We start from the raw sequence: 24,824 nt of genomic DNA on the forward strand, positions 1-24,824 counted from the left end.
AGTTAGAAAACAAGAGCCAAGGAAAAGAGCAGGATAGTACCAAAAGATAGTCGAAGGGGAGTTGGAAGAGGGCTCGGCCCAAACATATGAAGTAGCCCCTCCTCAAGTAAAGAAATGTTGTCAAATTTCATGTCTTGAAGTTGCTCAGAAGCATGGAAATAACTTTGCACTAGATGATTGTCTCTTGTTGGAGTAGGTAAATCTCACCGCCAACAGCTCGACCAAGACATGGGAACAGAAGGTCGGGTGAAAAAAAATAGGGTTTCCAGCCTTTATGAAAGGTGGAAAGGTTCTTGAGCAGGTCATGGCCACTTGGGCGGAGAAAAAATACCCCATCTTCCATCTTTTTTGGATAAAAGAAGCAGTGAAAAAGACAAACACTTAAAGGTATGCAATATAAATGGAACAAAAATAGCTCAAGATGCGGAAAGAGTAAGGTCCTAACTAGGCCAAGGGAATGCAAAAATATTGTGATATTTCAGAAAAGAAAGGGTGAATGGGGAAGCGTAGCCCACTTATCAGATGATTGTGGAAGGTGACACAACCCAGTGGTGGACGATTAGGACAATCATTACTATTAAGGAGTTTCAATGTGTGGTTATCCGGAACACCGTAGGTGGTTCTTAGGCCATCTGAGGCACCACTAAAATTGGACTCCACCGAACGATACCAAGGAATGGAGGAGATAGAAGACCTTGCAGTCGTCACAAAGACCAACACTAAAATGAACTAAAGATAGATTGGTGAATGTTCAAACAGCGAAAGAAGCTAGGAACTTACTCAGGTATGAAAATGCAAGGAACCGAAAGTGGAAGCAAAGACGAATGATCCTGTCTGAAAGCTGAATCAACGGACGCTGGGCACGTGGCGCTCTCCGGTTGCTGACGTGAGCCTTCGAATGCTGGTGCGAACTTCCGGCGACCCTGCAAAAAAGTCGGGCTGGGAAGGGATTCCCGGCGGCGACCCTCCGACGCTCAAGTCAGGCAAGCTAACAGTGAAGAAGTGGCTCCGAAAGTTGTAGAACGCGTACCTCCGGCGAAGTATAAGGCTCCTTATATAGAGCGGTAAAAGAGCTCACGCACACTTACCGAGGCAAATACGTGTCCTTAGCCCATACCTCGGTATGTGTTTGTCAGAAAGCTTACCTGATACCATACTGCTACAGTCCCAGCACGTCTTCGATGGGACAGCAGAACACCTTGCCGCCAGATTTGGAGTATGGCCTAGTCATAGGACTTGACAGCTGTCATAAGATGTTTCTTGTCCTTCTCTCCCTACTCAATGTCGGGACGTCCGGCCGGCCGGCACTCGTCCCACGTCCGGCCGGCCGGCACTCACATCACGTCCAGCCCTCCATATGCATCGGTATGTTGGGGAGATCTTCGGTAAGGTGCTATGTGGGGACTGCTAGCAGTATGTTACTTTATGTCTACGGCTTAGCATGACTTCCGCTCGGCTCTTCGTTACTGTTCAATCGAGCGCCGGAACCCCGACCCCTGTCGGGGCACCTTTTACCATCGGTTATTTGCCGATCGACCGGCCGGGGGGTCGGCCCATCCTTCTCCGGTCAGCCGACCGGTCCGCCCTTCTCCGAACGGCCACCTGGCCCTTTGACTTCCACGTGGAGTTGACCCCTCAAAATAGGGGTCCCCTGTTCTAACCGCCGGATCAACGAAGGTCTACGGACACAAGAGTATGGTTGCATAAAATGACAAGGTTTGTTCCACTATATTTATACCAGTTATTGTTTAATCGAAACCTTCATATCAAGATCAGGAAAGGAAAAAGGAAATGATATTAACCGTTGAGATGAACCTATGCTACGAGGATGAAATAATCATTATGTTGGAGTTAGACAGTCGCACCTCCTTCGCCAAAAGGTCACATCACATTAATTTGATATAATCTCAAAGATAAAGGTATTCCCTCGGATTGAAAAGTCAAGACTGACAAAGCATGCTGAGCATTTATAAGGTATGTTAATAATTAAGATGAGAATCTCATTTAAAGATGAGCTAAAGATTTTCTTCTGGACCATGTATACCATAGACCAAACCTAGACCTGGTCATATAACGCTATAGTCTAATCAATCAGACTTGTACCTCCTTCGACTAAATTTAAGAGGGGAATTAATGATGTCGAGGTATCTCCTCAAGCACCATGTGGCCAAAGAGGTCAATAATCTAGCTAGGATGGCATGCGGGATCAACAAAGAACGCTCCTAGCTACTCCTGACTCCCAATTACGCTCAATGGTCGACTCTTAGCGACTCCCTACTACGCTTAATGGCTGACTCCTAGCTACCTCGACTCCCGACTCCCGACTACCTCAACTCCCGACTCCCAGCTACCAACTCCCGACCACTCCCAACTCTCACTTCCCAATTATGCTCGATGGTCGACCCCCAACTATCGCAAACTATAGCTACGAAGCATTACACTACTCCGAAAGGATAATGAATGACGCAATAATTATCATGAGAAAGACAAAAACATAACTATTAATTCAAACATAAATAGATGATAATGGACATTTATTTCGAGAAACATAGTCACGATACCTAAAAGAGAGCACAAGGAAAGCACTCAAGGCGTAGCGCAGACAGTGGACGCATAACATCTCTGATGTAATGACCATAAATCGATTCTCAAGAACTGACGACCTGAGATTTACCGCACCATATGTTTGACGCCTATACACCTACATGTACCCCCCTTCATATCCATGAGATTGACACTAGAGGAATCGTTAATGTAACAGATCTAAAAAAAGAGAGCACAAGGAAAACATGGAGAGGAAGAGATCCCGTCTATAAAAGATATTCAACTCTCATAAACAAAAGCACGCACCTATACATCTAAAAATCCTATTTTAAGAACACTTCTTCCTCTTCATTTGACTTGAACATCGAAGTAACAACGTCGAAAATCTTCCCAGCCATCTCCCTATCTCATTCTTTGCTCCCAAGCCATGAGACAACTATTCCTACGCTCTTCACTAATCGACATCAACAATGCCTCACCAGTGAATTGACCATCTGCAACCTCATGCAGGATCATAAGTGTCGGTACCTGACTTGATAACAAAGGATAGAGGATAGAGGATAGAAGAAAGTACCAAGATTCAAAGCTCATCAGTAGTTACAATCTTAAAGATGGATTCAACTACTTGCAAGCTACATAAATATTCATTCCATCCAACTCACAACAAATGCATTTTGTGAAGTGAACTCAGTCTGCATCCAGCTCCGCGCCAAACTGTTCAAGCCTTGACACCTCGGCATCTATATCACGGATAAGAGCATGGTTGATAGAGCCATTGTCTATGCTTGCATGTATTTGTTTTCCACCAAACCTATAAACTCATTCGGTTAGGCAAGTTAGATGGAGAAAATCAACATCATGATTGAAATGAGGAAGTGATTGCTTGAATGCTATGAGCAAAATTGTTTATCTTGCCCTCAGTTAATCTATGAAGGGATAAAACGCCAAGACTAAGATATGACTCATGAATGAACAATTGTTATTTTTGTTATACCCAAGCAAGTCTTGCAATCCATGTGGGATCATCACCAGACAATATTTCGTCTTAAAAGTATCAAATTGCAGAGATAGAAATGCATATCGATAGTAAGCTTTAAATCAGATGTATATAAGGACTTAGAGTGTTGAGAGAGCAAACCATCTTCCATTCATTAGCTCAATGCACTTTTCAGCATCTTTCTGGTTCTTGTATTTCACTAAAATTACACCCTGTGGGTGATTCTCACACACCTGCATGCAAAACAGAATTATCAATATCATAACTATAAAAATATGTAAACGGATACAAAACAGTCAAATTAATGTGACAAGCACGGATTTACATATCAGTTTTTGAGTCATTAGCTATGAAAGAAGATACGGAAGAGGGTTGCAAAGCAAGTTCAACACAGCAGCAGGGATCCCAGTGGCATTGATGGCAGGGATTTGACAAAGGCCGGAAGCTAATTAAAAGAAAAGGTTGCAGTGAGGTAGGGAGATAGTGGCACAACGCTGAGAATGCACTGCTAGTGCTGCAACACATAAAAGGTGCTGGAGTGTGGTGGTTCTGTGAAGGCAACATGTTTAAGGTAATAATTTCAAGGCAGCATGCTGAGAGCAGCACCAAACGATGATTGCAATGAGAAAAAAAAAATGAGAGGTGGTTGCACAAATAGCACAAGACAAAATTGATTGGATTGTAGTGAAGTCAACTAGTAAACCATTTGGCACTCAAAATACCTGTAATTGTCTGAAAGTGAGAGGGGGCAGATTACAAACTTCAGGGGAAATTATAATTTTCCTATACAGCACATTGCCTGTGTACAGCATTAAATTAACACCAATTACAAGCTCGATTGAAATAGAATTATACCTTGACTGAATCAACAGCCCCCAACTTTGAGCACTCTTCCCTAACATCTTGTTCAAGTTCTGGCTTAAGAGTCTCATCATCCTGCTTAGAGTGATAACCAAATTTTTAAACATACGTTTATCAGATTTAATTCACAGCTTAAAATAACTAACTAGCACGATTTATCATTTGAAGGTACCATTAGCATACCCTTAACTCAGCAGGGGTGAACATATTGCGCAAAATGACAGTAGCTGGAATTTGCACCTTTGAATCATCATGTCCACCTTGAACAAGAAATCAGAATGCTTAACAAATAACGATATGACAAGTTAAACAAAAAACAGTATAAACTCTTTAAGTTTTACAAAAAGTGATAGTTAAAAACTACAAAAACACAAACAAAACCACACATAAACTTGATCTTCATTAAGAGAATCAAAGAGAAGAAACCAAAAAAACACAGTAAAATATAGATGTTGGCTCAAGGTTTCAAATCTTATGTTTCAATAAACTCTAGGTTTTGAAGATGGCAAATAAGAAGTTATCTTAATGATTACATTGAAATATTTCTTGGGGTAAAACTAGCAAAAGGACTTGATCAAGAATAATTTCTTGGGAAAAATACTGATCTCACTTGGGTGGAATGCTTGGGACATGTAACTATTTAGCCTCTTTTTTACATCCTAACTCACATAAATATAATTCTTAGAAGCAAAGCATGACTCTCGACACCATGCTAAATTGTTCTCTTCTTTGCATGTCTTCTGCACTTGCACAGAAAGATTATTATGGAGATCCAAAAGAACAAAAAGTTGTTTAGTCAAAAAAATATATTTGCTAAATCAAAAGTGGAATGAGTGTAAGGCATCGCCAATATGATGTACATTGGCCAAAGCAAAAAGATAGATGGCGGACCATTGACAGTAAAATAATATAGCTAATGATAGAAATGCAAACAACTATTTTGGAAACAATTACAAAATTAAAATGATTCACACAATATGAAACCGTAGTAGAAAGGTAAAAAATTACCCCATCCAAGAATCTTGTCTTCAACTCTTTTCAATTTCTTTTTCTTTCTCTTGTCAGTTTGCTTTGCTATAAATACTTCCCCTGAACAAGAATTTATGTATTTAAACAATACTTTGATGTGTGAATAAACTATTAACATAACTTTTGAAAAGACTTAGCTCAAAGTGAATTTTCATCAAACCTTTTTGCTCAAACTTAGCTTGGCTTACAGACATAAGAGTCTTTCCTCCAGGACGAAGAGGTGCTCCATCCAAAAGTTGGATTGCTAAAGCAACAGATGGCTCCTACATTTAAGAAGTTAAATGATAACTACAAATTTCTATTTGGGTGCGATGTCGAATACAACAAATGTTACCTTCAAGTATGAAACAAGTGCGTCACCCTTTATTATGCCTGTTTCTTTATCAGTGTAGATTTTTACACGAGGCTTTTTTGTTTCAGGATCCTGTACAAGACAACATAAAAAGCTAATAAGCGAGAATAACTAAAAAGAAGAACAAGATATCATAAGCCTACAGGTTAACTTCCAGATACAATTATATGATTATACAACAGTGAAAGAGCATAAGGAAAAAGCCAGAGTCTGTTTTGGGATTGGTTAATTCAAAATCTAAGTATCACTTGTGATTAGCAGTATCGCTTGTATCAGGAAAACTAAAAAAAATTGAAAACAAGGAGGAAAATAATATTTTGATGTGTAAGATAATAGAAGATGAAATGCACTAAAGATTTAATTGGCTAATCTGATACTTAATATTCAAATGATAAGCCAACGATTATATGAACTTATTCTCTATTGTATTCAAAATCTACAAATTGTTTCGATATAATATATTATATAGCTATTATATGTTATGTCTTGCTACGTTTTATTAATTGACATCTTATCTTGCCAAATGTTTCTAATTTCTCAACGCTTAACATGTATATCAATCTCACCTATAAGCATCAAGCAATAGGTTTTACCTGTTAAATGCATTTATATATATTTCCATGCCTATTGAGTATTAATCATCATGGTTAAGAGGAGTAACATTACACCTCTTTCTAGGGAAGACCCTGAACAGAACCTGTGCTTCCATCTCTTTTTCAGATGCTTTCCAACCATTTTTAGCATAAGTCAACTGTTCCCAGGTGCCTGACTTGTTTTTCATATTATTTATATTCCTTCAGACTTGTTTTTTGGGCAAGGGTTGACTGGAAAAATGTCTGGATCAGTTGACTCTAAAAGACTAGCCTGCCAGTCTATTAACAGGTTCTAACTGATTCTTGGTGTTTTACTTTTATTCCCGTAATTTATGGCCATGCCTAGAAGTTTCCAATAGGTTTCTGATTGGCATCCAATTGCTTGGACAAAATCAGAACAGCAAAGGCACATCCTGATGGAACTCAGAATATTCAAATTAGAAATGTAAAAAATTAAGAGGACAGAAATATCCCATCAAAAACCTAGGCATTTAGTTTGACAATCCCAGTACCTAAGCATGACTAATAACAATTTCATTTACCATGTTGGACAAAGCCAGGGCCCAGCAGAATAGCAATTTATAGTGAAAAGCATGTCATAGAGGAATTTGTAGAAGTGCAATTCAAAGAAAAGAATGTCATAAGAGAATTAGACGTTATAACTTCAAGAGTGGAAAGATGGCTATGTACTGAAATCATAGTCTTTACACTGATTACTCAAGACATACTAAAGGATTAAGGGAACAAGTTGATTGATGTATTATATTATCCATATTACCCAATTTAACTTATAATTGACAGGCACTGTTTTTGGTGGTAAAAACAAGTACAAACCAAAATTTCATGTTCAATACACAATAGACCAGATTCAAACTAAACATCTGTCTTCCTGTACTATCACTATTATAAAATCTTAGATAGCTGATGCATGTAGTTTTTGCATGGACAAAGAAATATAGTTTATTTTATCATGACAGTTGCCAAATGAATAAGTTGTCTTCAAATAAATTCTAAAGAGCTTTCAAAATTCTAATTTTTTGTCACACAGAAAAGAAAATTGAGAAATTAAAGAAGAGTTGAATAGTGACTAGACAAGGTCAAATTTATGTCTTTTCAAATGTAGTCCATTGAGTATCTTGTTCAAAAAAGATAAGAGAAAGAAAACCAACACTAAGGACATGTCTACTTGAGGGGAACAGAGCCATAGTGGGGGAAAGGAGGGTGTCGATAGTTAAATTCTTATGTACAAGCGAAGACAAGGGAGGGGAGCAATTTGGAGCTCCTTTCCCTTTCCAAAAGAGAATGGAAGGAAGAGGAGAAAAATTGCTAAAAAGACTTAACCCCTGCACGTCTTGAGAAACAAAAAATCAAATGATTAGCCTTGTCCAATTCTCTCATTTCCATTCTTTCCTCTCTTCTCAAATGGAAATTAAGGAAACTCCCCTTCACTCTCTTCCTTTCCCTCTTCCTTAATTCACTATTGTTCCTTGCTTTCTCCTTTTCCACCATAGACAGATGATTACTTTGGATAGTCTATAAGAAGTTTCTAATTCTGTGGATTAGAATTTAATAGTGAAAACAAATAACATTATAAGCAAGTTTCGTTGTTCATGATTTCAGAGTAAACAATATAGGATTTTTATTATATTTCAAGAACAAAAAATGGTTGTAGCTGAATAATAAAACTATATTCTATAGCTGTTTAATACTTGTTTAGGTCAACAATTAATGATAAAAAAAAGACTCGCAAAAGGAACCAAAAAAGGAAAGGGAAACAAAGTTGATTTATCCACCTCTTTTATGATGCCGCACTTTGAGAATACTTCCACAATCTGCATGGTTTTGAAAAATCAGTGACAACCATAACAGAGTTTGTTTAAACATGATCATAAGTGAGGAAATGGGAAAAAAAATATCTTTTCCTAAGGAAATATAAAGGTTAAGGTTAAGGTTAAGGTTGTGGTGGTCACTTACTTCAGCAGCGGCAACATCATCAGGCAACCCAGTAACATAAATGTGTGTATTCACTTTTAGATCAAACCAACCATCTGGAGGTTTATTAGCTTCCTGTATTCCAGCCTCAAAGTGTCAATGCTCATAAAGTTTAAACATATCTACTACAAGAACTTGTTGACTACAACAAGAGCTAAACTGAGCACAATTGAACATATAACAATACAATGCCTATGTCATATTAGAGCTCCACTAATTCAAAAAATTCAAATGAGTGAGGAAATATTGTAGAAGGGATGTTCTGAAAACCATGGCATGCATGTTCAAACACATGATGCACAATGCAAAAAATTGGAAGAAGGAAAATTTAGTGAAGCAGTAAAATACAACAATAAGCAAAGGACAAACCTTTTTTTCAGTTGTCTTATCATTCAGCTTTCTCTTTGTCTCAGATTTTGACTCCATAATGTTTGTAGCAGATTCTTTTTCTTCAGTAACAGATGACTCAGGCATTGTTGATGTAGGAAATACTTCCTCCTCCCGTGTGAAGATCATATCTTCAACCGCATACTTGTTTGTTTCACTTGGTAAGTTATCCTTCAAAGAAAGAGAGAAAGCAACCATCACATTTAAAAAAGAAAAAGAAAACTCCATTGATATTAGAAAATTCAGGGTGATGAGAACTCTCTGTTGACATTAATTGACACGGATAAGTACAGAGATATCAAAAGATCATTTTACAATAAAAGGAGGTATTAGGTAACAGAAGTGCCCACACAAGTTGCAATAGACGAATGAATGGAAAAATGCAACGACCACAAATGGAGTGAGATGTACAGCTGAGCAGATCAAGTATCCAAGTCTATCAAATTTTAAAAACAGGAAGGTCGACATGAAACACTTACTTGAGGAACCCATTTCCTTAAAGCACGATCCCACTTGTATGTGCATCCATCATCATCAGTAAATTCATCCTCCCCGTCTGGAGGAGTAGAGGGTTGATTATCAGTGTCTATTTTTGTTCCTTCGTATACACCCCCATCCTTGTCCACAAGAGTACTATGACTAGTGCCATTTTTTAATGCCTCAGCCACTGCCTCGGCTTCTTGGACCTCCTTCTGCCATTTAGTGAAGTCATCCTCTTCTTCTGGCATGTCTTGCATATAAGACAATCAGATAAGGAATCTGCTGTGTATTCAATGAGGGATAGGAAGGTAAGTTCACCTGCTGAAGCAGAACCATTAAATTTCCGATTAGGCATGCCTGAGTATAACTCAGGAATTGAAGACAATGGAGTCCACTCTTTCATCCCTTCTGACCACATAAGGGTGCTTTCTGAGATATATCCATTTGCAAAATGTACTGTCAACAAAGAAAGTTAAATATGTTAGACACTAGAAGCCACATCTACAATACATTATGAACAAGAAAGGTGGCATCCTTCTGCAACAAAACCTTATACACAATGCTCAATTTAAGAGAATTTATAACAAAGATACTAGGAAAAAAAATATATATCACTGAAGTATGAACAAGCTGGGTTGTCTTTCCTCCTTTTTTTCTTCTTCCTTGAACTGACCCCCTAATTCAACTAGCTACATCAAGAAGTCAATTCTGAGCTTCTTAGTCCTAATTTTCCAACAAAACTGATAAAGCAGACAAGTTTTAAAAACAGAAGAAAAAGAAATCACCTTGCAAATCCGAGAGGGAATATGGGTTAAAATTTTCTTGATTCTCACCAAGGATATACCAACCCACCCCTGTGGCAGCTACGTTGGTGCTGTCCATGAGTGAGAAGGGGCAGACAAGGAGGCAGAGGAGAGATGGGCAGCAAGTGAAAGCTTTTCTTGTGGTCCTGAAGATCTGTTGAGGTGAGAAGGGGAAGTATCTGGAATCAGACTAGAATCAAGTATAAATTTATAATTTTTCATTAATACTAAATGATGATTATAATATGCTAAGATTACCGCAATAACATACTGGGACAACAATGCTATAATTTAGTTAGCAATATCATTTATCATGGCTTCCTTGGGATGCAGTAAAAACACAATCAATCTGAAAATGAAATTCAAAAGGTTGACATTAATATCAAAGCAACCAAAGTAAAAAAGATATAAATTCAATCAACACAGAGAAAGAAACTGCAGATCAGAAGAGGGAAGTAGCAGTGTATGTATCTGGCAGCAAAGCGAGCTTTGCTTCCTATTCCAGTGAAGGAGGAGAGGTTGGTGAAGCAAGGGTACTCTTCAAGTGAAATAGCTCGTGTAAACATGCACTCCAAAGATATCACTTTTGTGCAACATTGACAGTGTTGTTCTTTGTGAGGAAATCATGTGCAGCAGGGCAGGAGTTCTCAGATGGGAGATCACATATATAGGGTAAGAAAAGTAGAAGCAAGGTAAAGATATCACCCAAACTATCTGTTTGCCCATTGCTTGTTTGGTCCACTAGATTTTAGTGGGCCAAAATGAGTGATAAAATGGAATCTTTATTCAACTAACCATCCTTAATGTTTAATTGATCCTTTCAGGTGAACATAGAGGATAGCAATCAGTCAAGTATAGACAAAAATCCCTAATATGAAACTTGTGTCAACATATTTTTTTCCTTATTCTTCTTTCCTTATTTAGTTTTTATAGCTGTAAATCCCTTGATTGCCTCTCTCATTATTGTTATATTCTTGCAATAATGATTGTTGTATTTCTTCCTATATTAGACCCTAGACCCTAGGATTAAAGGATTTGATAATCCTTGATATCTATATATTATAATTCTCTTAGTGAATGAGATAGAAAATATTTTTCAGAAATCCTCTTTTATTTCTTTTTCATTTTCTTTGTGAGATCATTTCATCTTGTGTCTAGTTTCTTGTCTAGTTCCAAGATCTTAGTGTTTTGTTTTGTTCTCATGTTTCTTCTAAGTCTGTTTTCTTTGACTCGATCTCGTAGTACTTGTTTCTGGTTGAATTATGACTACGAAATGATCTAAACATTTTCTTGTTCGATTTAATGGAAAGAACTATTCTTCATGGGCATTCCAATTTCAGATCATTATCAAGAGAAAGGAATTATGGGATCATACTGATGGGACAAATCATGCACCTAACAACGAGAATGAGAAGGAGAAATATGTGAAATAAGAGGTGAAGGATGCTCAAATTATGTCTTTGATCCTTGGAAGTATGGAACTCTCCATTCTTCTCAATCTCAAGACTTATAAGACCTCTAGAGAAATGTGGGATTACTTGAAGAAAATTTACATCCAAAACAATTCAGTACGAAGGTTTCAATTGGAACTCGAGTAGAGTATGTCAATCCAAGAGTTTTATTCTTCCTTTGGAAACCTTTCGGCTGAGTACACCAATATTGTGTATGCAAGTGTATCTTCTAAAGGACTCATTGCTATCCAAAGTATGCATGAGACTAGCAAGTATCACAAATTTTTAATGAAGTTAAGGGGGGAGTTTGAAGCAATTAGGTCCAACCTGATGAGCAGAGAACTAGTTCCTTTGTTGGATATTTGTGTAGGAGAGCTTCTCAAGTAAGAACAACAGCTCATTTCACAGGTTGTCCTAGAACAAAAGGCTTAACCTTCTACTCCAATTCATGTTGCCTATGCTGCTCAACGGAGGTTTAAAGGAGGCAGAGATACGACTAATGTCCAACGCTATAGTTGCAAAGGATTTGGGCACATTGTCACTAATTATACTAAAAAATTCTACAATCATTGTAAGAAACCAGGGCATATCATCAAGATTGTTCCATTCGGCCTCCAAAGAAATCTGAAACCACCTACAATGTCTCGGTTGGTTCTTCAAATGTTTCTAGTCCTAGTCAGTCTTCTATTACTCTTGAAATGGTCCAACAAATGATAGTTTTTGCCCTTTCTACTTTAGGCCTTTCAGGTAATAAAAACTCTAATCCTAAGCCTTGGTATTTTGATTCTAGTGCTCCCAATCACATGATCAACACTGCCTTACCTTTAAATAATGTTAAAAATATAAAGGAGATCTCCAGATTCATACTGCCAATGGTAATTCCTTGCCAATCACTGTTGGTGATATTTCGATCTCTTTAAATATTGTTTTTGTGTCTCCTAAGTTGTCCACTAATATTATTTGTCGGTCAATTAGTTGACAACAATTGTAATATTTAATTTTTCAAACTATGGCTGTCTTATGCAAGATCAAGTGTTCGGGAAGACGGGAGACGGGAAGATGATCGTGTAGGGACCTAAAGTGAGACGTCTCTTTCCTTTACTTCTATCTCCCCCTCCGGTGTCAAATTATGTTGCTTGTAATGTTGTTCAATGTGATAATCAAGTGTGGACGTTTAGGTCACCCTAATTCTCACGTACTTCGAGTCTTGCTTAAATATGTTTTACATGGAAATAAAAATTCCACTTCTAATAATAATATTGTTGATTGTGCATCTTGCAAACTTGGTAAAAGCAAAACACTTCCTTTTCCGATGCATAAAAACCGCACCACCAAACCTTTTGAACTCATACATACCAATGTATGGAGGTATTGCCCCTGTAATCTCTCATGAACATTACAAATATTTTGTTACATTTATTGATGATATCACTAGCTTTACTTGGGTTTTTTTTTTTAAGTCTAAAGTGAGATACTTTTTGTGTTTCAAATGATTCATGGTTTATTGGAAACACAATTTTATGCCAAAATCAAAATCTTGCAATCTGATTCAAGTGGTAAATATATGTCGAATTGATTTCAATTTTTTCTTCAAAGTCATGAGATCATATCACAACGTCTTATCCTTTTACTCCACAACAAAACGATGTGGTTGAAAGAAAGAATCGTCATTTTATTGATGTTGTTCGCACTCTTCTAATTGAATCTTGTGTTCCTTCTCATTTTTTGTGTGAAGCTTTGTCTACTGCTGTTTATTTGATTAATAGATTACCATCTCCTAACTTGAATAGTGATTCTCCATACTTTTGATTGCTTGGGCATGCACCAAAGTATTCCAATCTTCATATTTTTGGATGTGTTTGTTTTGTTCACCATCTTGCACATGAAAGAAATAAACTCACTGCCCAATCTGTCAAATGTGCTTTCTTAGGATATGCTGGAATCTAAAAATGATTTCTTTGCTATGATCCTCATGCCCGTCAAACTCGTGTCTCAAGGAATGTCATTTTTTTTTAAATCAACCCTTCTTTTGCACACAACAAACCTCAGAATTCCCTTCTATATCTACTATCCTCCACAACTTCTTGCGGCTTTTGATCCTGTTTCCAATGATCCACCTCCTTTTTAAAGACACTCTAGACCTCATAAACCTCCTGAAAGGTATGGTTTTTCAAGCCCCTGTGGCTATGTCTACTACTTTGTCTTATATTTCCATTCTCATTTGTTATAAACAGGCTATGGAACATGAGTGTTAGCAACAAGCAACGGAAGCAGAACTTCAAGCCCTTGAGGAAAATCATACTTGGGATATTATTTCTTGTCCTCTAAATGTTAAATCCATTGGTAGTAAGTGGGTTTATACTGTGAAACTCAAGTCTTATAGATTTTTAGATACAAAGTTCGATTGGTTGCTCTTGGCAATAAAAAAGAATATGGCCTCAACTACGAAGAAACATTCGCACCAGTTGCTAAGATGACCACGGTGAGAACCATTCTTGCCATTGCATTCTCTAAATCTTAGCCTTTACATCATATGGATGTAAAAAATGCCTACTTGAATGGGAATCTCAAGGAAGAGGCTTACATGAAACGTCCGTCCGATATGTCAATGACAGCTTCTCATGAAGTTTGCAAGCGAAGACGCTTTTTGTATGGGTTGAAGCAAGCACCAAGAGCATGATTTGAGAAGTTTTGCAGCACTCTTCTCACCTTCTCTTTCACACAAAGTCAATATGATTCATCACTTTTCTTTTACAAAACAACCACTAGTATGGTCTTTCTCTTAGTCTATGTTGATGATATAATCATCACTGGCAATGACAATGGACTGATCACTAAGCTTCAAAATACGTTGCATAGTACATTTAAAATGAAAGATCTTGGGCATCTCACATATTTTTTGGGGTTGAAAGTTCACTCTCAAGATTATGGTTTGTTCTTAAATCAACAAAAATATATCCAAAATCTCATTAAACTAGCTGGTTTAAGAATGTTACTGTTTGATATGCCAATGGAGGTGAATGTGAAATACCGAAAAGATGAAAACCAGCTTTTGCCTGATCCTTTTTTATAGAAGCAACTTGTTGGAAGTTTTATCTATCTAACAATCACAAGGCCTGATATCTCATATGTTGTCCATATAGTTAGCAAATTTATGCAATCATCTCGACATCTTCATCTTGCTGCAGTTCGTCGAATTATTCGATACTTAATTGAATCATCTACTCGTAGGTTGTATTTTCCTACAAAATCAGCTTTTCATTTGACTGCGCACAGTGATGCATTGGGCTGGCTGCTGGGATACTAGGAAGTCTACAACAGGCTGGTGCATTTTTCTGGGAGATGCCTTGATTTCCTAGGAGTGTAAGAAGCAAAATTGTCTCTAAAGCCATGTTTGCAGGTTGTTCTAAAATTGTATAGTTACATGGTCTTCTTTCTGAGCTTGGATTTCTTCCACTGAATCCCACTCCACTTCATGGTGATAATACTAGTGTCAATCAAATAGCTGCAAACCCAATATATCATGAACGCACAAAGCACATCAAGCTGGTTTGTCATTACATTAGGGTGGCCTTTATTTGAGGTGTTATCACCCTTCCTCATCCGACTACTGATCTTCAAATAGATGATGTCTTTCTGAAAGCTTTGAAAAGCCAACGACACAAGTTTCTCAATAGCAAATTGATGTTGATAGACTTATCTACATCAATTTGAGGGGGAATGCAATATATTATTTCCGTATTCTTCTATCCTTATTTAGTTTTATAGTTGTAAATCCCTTGATTGCCTCTCTCATTATTGTTATATTCTTGCTGTAATATTGTTGTATTTCTTCCTATATTAGACCCTAGGATTAAGGGATTTGATAATCCTTGATATCTATATATTGTAATTCTCTTAGTGAATGAGATAGAAAATATTTTTCAAAAATTCTTTTTTATTTCTTTGTCATTCTCTTTGTCGCATTTAAGAAATTTGAGTTGGCCTTGCCCTATTTCATTTAAAGCATAAGATAATCCCAAAACCCAAACGTAGGCCAGATTTATTCAAAAAATCCCCAATTTTGAAATTTTTTGCTTGATTTCAAATTTGCCAAATTTTCAAGTATTTAAGGTTTAATGGGGCAAACTTGCAAAGCATATAAAAGTTTAATCATTTTAGTAATCAATACATGAATCATTTATTATTTTTTAATATTCTTTGTCACTTCATAAGTAATAAATAAATAGTATATAATAATATAACCAAACCCAACACAAAATATCTCACATCCTAAAACCCAACCATATATCCCATTTATAGGTCAATTTCCAATTTGGGTCGGACATTTTGGTTCTTTGCCCAATCCTAGTTAAATGTATACCTACCCTACTAAGTGCCCTTTTTCTTTTCAAATGATTACTTGAATCCACAAGTTTACACAAGTAAGAAATCATCACAAACAAATCAGATGGTTCAGGGTATCTGAATAAGTGAATAGGGTATCTGAATAAGTGGATAGCGTAAGAAGAAAAGAACAATGAAGTAGCTTACTGATTTATGAAACTTCAAATATTTCTCAGCATAGAACGAACATCTGAACATGTACAGCACTTGAAAGTAAAATTATTTCATCACTGATAACCAAATCATCTCTACTGCTATGGATCAAACAACATAGAAAACTTATGTTCACAGTAAAAAAATTCTAAAGTAACTAAATCACAGTATTGTAAGGGGAGTCTTAACGCAATAGTAAAGTTGTTGTCGTATGACCTAGAGATCACAGGTTCGAGTCTCAGAAACAACCTCTTCCTCAGAACCCCGCATTGACGGGAACTTCGTCCATCGAGTTGCCCCTTTTTGTTTTAAAATAAATCAAAATATCACAAGGGTATAATCACCACAAAACCAGTTCTTTCCAATGGACATAGAGCCATATTTAGGATTCCAAAATATGAATGAATAAATCCTAAACCCATTATCTACGATTCTAAAATCCAGAATGAATGACCACAGTTATGGATTCGGAACATGAATGAAGGAACCCTAAACCCTTTATCTATGATTCCAGAATCCAGAATGAATGACCATGGGAACACCAAAATACCAAGATGATAACAGTAAACTGAGTTTTTACCGGTAGCATAAGGATATAATCACATTGAGACCAGTTCTTTTAAATGAACACATATTCATATCTATGGTCAGAAGCATGGATGAATAAACCCTAAGTATTGTCAGAAACATAGATGAGTAAACCCTAAACTATTTATCTAAATTTCCAGGATACAAAATTAATAATCATGGGAACAAAGACATCAAGTTAATGATATAAAATTGAAGTTTCTATCAGTAGCATAAGGATATAATCACAACAAAACCAATTCATTCTTGCGGGCATAGAAACACATTTATAGTTAGAAACGTGGATGAATAAACCCTAAACTCTTCATCTACTCTTCCAGAATCCATAATTAATGATCATGTGAACACCAAAACATCAAATTAATACTAGAAAACTGAATTTTTTACAATAGCATAACATTATATTCACACAAAAAAAAACCGAAAATATAACCATATTTATGGTTTAGAAGCATGACTTTGTATTCACTTCCAGAATCCAGAACAAATGTTCATGAGAATACCCAAACATCAGCTAATAACAGAAACATACTTACTTGACCGGCGGTAAGGAGATCGAAGGCAATTCTTCGAGGTTGCATGCCGAGAAGGGGGAGGTTCCGGAGAGAGGATGAGAGCGAGGTCATCAAAGGAGAAGGCGGCGGCACCACCCGGCGAGGCCTCCAGGAGAGGGAGAGATGCGAGATAATTCGAGAGAGGTGCGGCGATGGGGGACTGGCAAAAGGGTTAGTTTCGGACAATTTATATTAATATTTATTAAATAAATACTGATTAATATTTATTAAAGAGAATTTCAATTTAACCCTACAAGAAAAGTTTTTTTAAAACCACCCTCGTAATTTTAATATTATTAAGTCTCATCATTTTGATCTATTATTGAGATATATCTATTATTTCTAAGGTGAAAAGTGACTTCTCAATAAAGTTATGTGTTTTCTTAATAATCTATGTGTCAAGCTTCGTAATCTTATCTTATCTTCTCTCCTATAAGAAAATTTGAAATATAATTTATCTACACTTGGTTTGGTGGAGTCGAGAGCCTAGATCAAATAGTATAGCGTCACTGTAAGAAATTTGATGCATTTGATGCGATTAAAGAGGTTAAAAAATATATAGAATCGTCACATTAATAGTCTCTTATAAAGGATTCATGTCATATGAAGGGAGATTCAATAGGAGCACAACTGGTAAACACATGACGGAATATATGTCGATGATGAAATCCCTGGGATTTGATGCATATACAATTCAAACAGAATACTATGTACTTTGCCAAACCCTAGGACTTGATTAAAGAGGTTAAATTATAGCAAAATGTGATTATGCTCACTCTAGGTGTCCTTCACTGTCCGTCCTCGTATTATATGAAGGGAGATAAATAATGAGATTAGCTTATAGTCAATCGTCAAATTAGCTTGAGGTAGAAAGGGATTTTGCAATTAAATAGGTTAAAGGTTTGATGGGAAGAAGTGTTAGATCAAGTAGCTTGAAGTAAATTTAAGAAGTTCAATGCACTTGATGTCTTAATACATGTATGTGCTTGAGGCATAGAGTATTGCTATATGAGGACTTGGGATCAAAATTCGGCATGTCCGAGCATACCTTCTCTCATGCCTTGACCACCTGCACTAATAGCTAGTAGTTATCCGTGATCTATCTCTTCCGTGTTGGCCTAGGGACGGATTGGCGGGGGTGTTAGGGGAGAGCAAATCATCTTTTTGCCACTTAAGTTTATTTGCAGGTGGCCTTTCGATGTAGTCTAGTTGATATTCGAATGACAAAGTTATTTTATTAGACATGGATCAATTCCTGTAGAGTTCATTCTTGTGAAGATTAAATGTCCTCCCACCTAGGAAGTTGCTCAGTACATAATTTACCTTCCTTTATCTTGCTGAGAAGGCTTGCATTGATTGTGAACCACTTGAGAAGGCTTCTTTGTATTCAATTTGATGCTAGAGAACGAAAATAAAGTGTGTTTCTGTTAAACCTTGTTTGGATTGGAATTTCTATTTTTCATTTTTTAGAAAATATAATATGAAAATTGAAAAGAAAAATAAAATATCATTAACTTTTTTGCCACTTGTAATTTTATTAGTAGTGAATGCAGTGCATTTTTCTATGAAAACAAAATGAAATTCTTCCCTTCATACGTATTACATTCAACTAAATAATTTTTTTATATCATAACACAATTTAAAGGAAATATAACTCAAACTTAAGGATTTAAAAATATATTAACTATGAGGTCAAATGTTCACTAAACGATAAATAAATAATTCATGGTCAAGAGTAACTGGCATGTGAGAACGAACCAAGAGTTTTATATATTCCTTCTCCCTAATTTTGAAAAAAAAAAATTCTTCCCCTAATTCTGAAAAATTCCTTCCCCTAAAGAATACATCTACTTATCCTTTATGCCATGAAATGCATGTCTTTCGTGTTTATAGACTTACCACATAAGAATTTTAAGATGAACTTATTTCACTCAACAAAGCTTGTATGAGTGAAATAAAATTGAGGTATTTGAGATTGGAAAATTTGAGTAAACTTTTTATTAAGCATAAATAAACTACACGTATAAATGTTTTAGCAAGCATAGATTTACTAGCTTGTATGAGTTTAGAAAATTAAGGAACTTGAGATCTTTCAACCACAACATGGTAGATTGACACTAGCTACAGTGCCAGGTGAAGAGCATGGCCGGCTTTAGGCATAGGCCATTAAGGCCTATGCCTAGGGCCCCAATTTTTATTGGGGTCTATTATTTTTAATGTATTAAATATATTTTTATATGTTTTTAAAGATAATAAAAAAATAGGGCCCACATGATAAAAAATTACACAATCTTATTCTCTAAAAATTTTTAAAAATTAGGATCATTATTTTTAATATATTAAATATATTTTTATGTATATTTTTTTAAGATAATGGAAAAGAATAGGACCCACGTGATTAAATATTTACATTATCGCAATCTATCAAAACTTCGGATTTCACAAAGAGCTAATTAGGGTTCCAATGGATAGAGTGGACTCTTTTTTAAACAAATTAAAATTATTTTTAATTATGGATGTTATTTTATAAAATCTAATATATTCGTCTTCAATATCTCTCAATCATAGGTTACATTTATCATTCATTGGTGATGCTTTCTCCTTTGATCAATAATAACATGAATTAAACATTTTTATCTTATCCATACAATGCAAAATAAAAAATACTAATTTTTTTAAGTTCCCCCTCTTCCCCTTTTCCAACTCCCTCTCTCTGTGCTTCTCTTACTCATTAAGATTGGAAAAGAGAAATCACACCTAACACTAACACACATATGCAGTCAGTGCTACGATGCTTGTTGCTTGATTAAATTCAAATGTTCATGCATTCATCCATATTGTGTCTCATCAAAATGGAAGATTTTATTATTTTTTAACAATAACGAGTTAAATACTTCTACCATTTCGCTTCTTGATAGACATTAAGTTTACTTTTATTTAAATATATTTACAATCATAAATTATTTGATTTTCCATTTGTCTCTATTCTACCATTTACAATTGTTCTAATTTAGATAATAAAAAATATAGTTTATTTTTTCTTTTTCTTTGTGCCTAAAAAGGTTTCAATTTAGTTCTTGATATATGATAATAGCTGGTTTGGTCTCATTGTGATATTTATTTTCTAAGGATTGTATTCAGTTTTATCATTTTGTACATTAGAACAATTGTAATGTATATCACAATGATAAAACTGAATTGAAATATCACAATTGTAAACCCTTTCTACCTCAAGCTAATTTGACGATTGACTATAAGCTAATCTCATGATTTATCTCCCTTCATATAATATGGGGACGGACAGTGAAGGACACCTAGAGTGAGCATAATCACATTTTGCTATATTTTAACCTCTTTAATCAAGCCCTAGGGTTTGGCAAAGTACATAGTATTCTGTCTGAATTGTATATGCATCAAATCCCATGGATTGCATCACCGACATATATTCCGTCATGTGTTTACCAGTTGTGCTCCTATTGAATCTCCCTTCATATGACATGAATCCTTTATAAGAGACTATTAATGTGACGATTCTATATATTTTTTAACCTCTTTAATAGCATCAAATGCATCAAACTTCTTACAGTGACGTTATACTATTTGATCTAGGCTCTCGACTCCACCAAACCAAGTGTAGATAAATTATATTTCAAATTTTCTTATAGGAGAAAAGATAAGATAAGATTACGAAGCTTGACACATAGATTATTAAGAAAACACATAACTTTACTGAGAAGTCACTTTTCACCTTAGAAATAATAGATATATCTCAATAATAGATCAAAATGATGAGACTTAATAATATTAAAATTACGAGAGTGGTTTTAAAAAAACTTTTCTTGTAGGGTCAAATTGAAATTCTCTTTAATAAATATTAATCAGTATTTATTTAATAAATATTAATATAAATTGTCCGAAACTAACCCTTTTGTCAGCCCCCCATTGTCGCACCTCTCTCGAATTATCTCGCATCTCTCCCTCTCCTGGAGGCCTCGCCGGGTGGCGTCGCCGCCTTCTCATCTGACGACCTCGTTCTCATCCTCTCTCCGGAACCTCCCCCTTCTCGGCGTGCAACCTCGAAGAATTGTCTTCGATCTCCTTACCGCCGGTCAAGTAAGTATGTTTCTGTTATTAGCTGATGTTTGGGTGTTCTCATGAACATTTGTTCTGGATTCTGGAAGTGAATACAAAGTCATGCTTCTAAACCATAAATATGGTTATATTTTCGGTTTTTTTTTGTGTGAATATAATGTTATGCTACTGTAAAAAATTCAGTTTTCTAGTATTAATTTGATGTTTTGATGTTCACATGATCATTAATTATGGATTCTGGAAGAGTAGATGAAGGGTTTAGGGTTTATTCATCACGTTTCTAACTATAAATGTGTTTCTATGCCCGCAAGAATGAACTGGTTTTGTTGTGATTATATCCTTATGCTACTGATAGAAACTTCAATTTTATATCATTAACTTGATGTCTTTGTTCCCATGATTATTAATTTTGTATCCTGGAAATTTAGATAAATAGTTTAGGGTTTACTCATCTATGTTTCTGACAATACTTAGGGTTTATTCATCCATGCTTCTGACCATAGATATGAATATGTGTTCATTTAAAAGAACTGGTCTCAATGTGATTATATCCTTATGCTACCGGTAAAAACTCAGTTTACTGTTATCATCTTGATATTTTGGTGTTCCCATGGTCATTCATTCTGGATTCTGGAATCATAGATAAAGGGTTTAAGGTTCATTCATTCATGTTCCGAATCCATAACTGTGGTCATTCATTCTGGATTTTGGAATCGTAGATAAAGGGTTTAGGGTTTATTCATTCATATTTTGAAATCCTAAATATGGCTCTATGTCCATTGGAAAGAACTGGTTTTGTGGTGATTATACCCTTGTGATACTCTGATTTATTTTAAAACAAAAAGGGGCAACCCGATGAACGAAGTTCCCGCCAATGCGGGGTTCTGGGGAAGAGGTTGTTTCTGAGACTCGAACCTGTGATCTCTAGGTCATACGGCAACGACTTTACTATTGCGTTAAGACTCCCCTTACAATACTGTGATTTAGTTACTTTAGAAATTTTTTACTGTGAACATAAGTTTTCTATGTTGTTTGATCCATAGCAGTAGAGATGATTTGGTTATCAGTGATGAAACAATTTTACTTTCAAGTGTTGTACATGTTCTATGCTGAGAAATATTTGATGTTTCATAAATCAGTAAGCTACTTCATTGTTCTTTTCTTCTTACGCTATCCACTTATTCAGATACCCTATCCACTTATTCAGATACCCTGAACCATCTGATTTGTTTGTGATGATTTCTTACTTGTGTAAACTTGTGGATTCAAGTAGTCATTTGAAAAGAAAAAGGGCACTTAGTAGGGTAGGTATACATTTAACTAGGATTGGGCAAAGAACCAAAATGTCCGACCCAAATTGGAAATTGACCTATAAATGGGATATATGGTTGGGTTTTAGGATGTGAGATATTTTGTGTTGGGTTTGGTTACATTGTTGTATACTATTTATTTATTACTTATGAAGTGACAAAGAATATTAAAAAATAATAAATGATTCATGTATTGATTACTAAAATGATTAAACTTTTATATGCTTTGCAAGTATGCCCCATTAAACCTTAAATACTTGAAAATTTGGCAAATTTGAAATCAAGCAAAAAATTCAAAATTGGGGATTTTTTTAATAAATCTGGCCTATGTTTGGGTTTGGGGATTATCTTATGCTTTAAATGAAACAGGGCATCTCACATATTTTTTGGGGTTGAAAGTTCACTCTCAAGATTATGGTTTGTTCTTAAATCAACATAAATATATCCACTGGCAACACCTCAACATATTCAGAGAAAAAATGCTAGATGTTCAGGAAAAACAGCTTTTACCGGAAAAGGAAAAACTTTTCTGCTAGGGCGCCGAGGAGAGGACGCGGCAGGAGAGGGGAGAGCTCGGCGCTTCTCCTAGGGCTCGCGGCAGGAGAGGGGAGAGCTCGGCGCTTCTCCTAGGGCTCGCGGCAGGAGAGGAGAAGGAGGGGGGAGAGGTCGGGGGTTCTCTTCGCGCGGCAGAACGGCAGGAGAGGAGAAGGAGGGGGGAGAGGTCGGGGGTTCTCTCCGCACGGTAGAACGGCAGGAGAGGAGAAGGAGGGGGGAGAGGTCGGGGGCTCTCTTCGGCGGCTAGGGTTTTCCGCAGGAGAGGAGAAGGAGGGAGGTCGGGGGCTCTCTTCGGCGGATAGGGTTTTCCGCGAGTTTTGATTCCCGTCGTTTTTGCCTTTGTTGACGTGGCAGTGCCACGACAGCTACAAATACGCCGCAGCTACATGCCGCAGGGTAAAAACTATATATATAATTTATTACTTTACCAAATATATATTTTGAAATAAAATATCATATAAAATTAAAAATGAAATCCGCATATTTACTACATTAAATTTATTACTAAAGTTCAATTATCAATTCTTATTTCATAATTAATAAATATAAATATCGAAGAGTAAAGAAAAATCCCCAATCAAAATTTGAATTTTACATGCAATCCCCACTCATAAAAAACTTTATTTCCACTCCCTGCATGCAAAGTTTTATTTGCTTCAACTCCCTCATGCAAATATTGTGACATAATTGCCCCTCAGATTTTTTTGGTATAAAAAGTCCAAAAATGAGTATAATTTAAAAAAAAAATCTTGTATATTTTCTATCCAATTGAGTATCATTTAAAGAAAATCTAGTATATTCGAGTATATTTTTAATTAAAATTGTCCTTCATATATTTTAGGTATAAATAGTCTAAAAATGAGTATAATTCCTATTAAATTCAGCATTTTAAACTAGAATCGAGTATATTTTCTATTATATTGAGTACGACTTTTTTCATATTTAATATAATTCTTCCTAAATTCAGTATTATTTGAAAAAAAATATAGTATATTTTTCATCCAATTGAGTATCATTTAAAGAAAATCTAGTATATTTTACATCTAATTGAGTATCATTTAAAGAAAATCTAGTATATTTTCCATCCAATTGAGGTGGAAAAAGAATCGTACTCAATTTGATAGAAAATATACTAGATTCTAGTTTAATTGTACTGAATTTAAGAGGATTTATACTCATTTTTAGGCTTTTTATACTTAAAATATCAGGGACAATTAGGTAAGTATATTAGACTAGGGAGTGAAAAGAAAGATTTTTTCTAATGGGGAGTGCATGCAAACTTGTGTTTGCTAATGGGGACTGCATGTAAATTTTCCCAATAATTATGAAGCCTATTATTTATTATTATACATAATGGATGAAAGAGACTTAGGTAAGTGAAATTATCTTTTTTACTTCATTGAGTTTATCTGTAAGTGAATAATTTTAAATATTGTCCCATGTGAATTGTTTAATTATAAAGGTTATGGTTCGACCTATAAAAATTTATCATTGGATATTAAATTAAAAAATACATACAGAGGGTTTGATATATGATACGGTGCATTGATGTGAGGTCTATGAGATGATGTGATTCGGAGTCAAAGTTACAGAAGGGTCAAAAGTCATACCAGTATAGAGGTCAGAAGTCTAGCCACCGTGGCTAGTCAAAAGTCACGCCAACATGGAGGTCAAAAGTTTTGCCTCCGTGACTGGTC

At 35.7% G+C, this 24,824-nt stretch overlaps 1 protein-coding gene across 10 annotated transcripts; it reads right to left on the bottom strand.

Annotated features, from left to right (window-relative positions):
• Nucleotides 1–3,105: 3,105 nt before the first annotated feature.
• LOC121997669 (splicing factor U2AF-associated protein 2-like) lies at nt 3,106–23,417 on the bottom strand. Of its 10 annotated transcripts, none has more exons than XM_042552211.1 (15): nt 23,083–23,417; nt 10,297–10,387; nt 10,021–10,217; nt 9,554–9,691; nt 9,235–9,485; nt 8,738–8,926; nt 8,351–8,443; nt 8,170–8,208; nt 5,766–5,855; nt 5,592–5,694; nt 5,411–5,491; nt 4,586–4,662; nt 4,397–4,480; nt 3,683–3,774; nt 3,106–3,355 (listed from the first exon to the last, which is right to left on the bottom strand). In XM_042552211.1, exons 2-15 carry the CDS (start codon nt 10,305–10,307, stop codon nt 3,232–3,234), a joined length of 1,569 nt encoding a protein of 522 aa, XP_042408145.1. In that variant the 5' UTR covers nt 10,308–10,387; nt 23,083–23,417; the 3' UTR covers nt 3,106–3,231. The 10 variants fall into 10 exon arrangements, with proteins under 10 accessions (XP_042408145.1, XP_042408143.1, XP_042408141.1 ...); XM_042552209.1 differs by lacking the exon at nt 10,297–10,387 and adding an exon at nt 17,153–17,330 and having other exon boundaries at nt 9,235–9,476; nt 10,021–10,192; XM_042552207.1 differs by lacking the exon at nt 10,297–10,387 and adding an exon at nt 17,153–17,330 and having other exon boundaries at nt 10,021–10,192.
• Between the last annotated feature and the right edge of the window lie 1,407 nt (nt 23,418–24,824).

Source organism: Zingiber officinale, chromosome 6A (assembly GCF_018446385.1).
Source record: "Zingiber officinale cultivar Zhangliang chromosome 6A, Zo_v1.1, whole genome shotgun sequence".
NCBI lineage: Eukaryota > Viridiplantae > Streptophyta > Magnoliopsida > Zingiberales > Zingiberaceae > Zingiber > Zingiber officinale.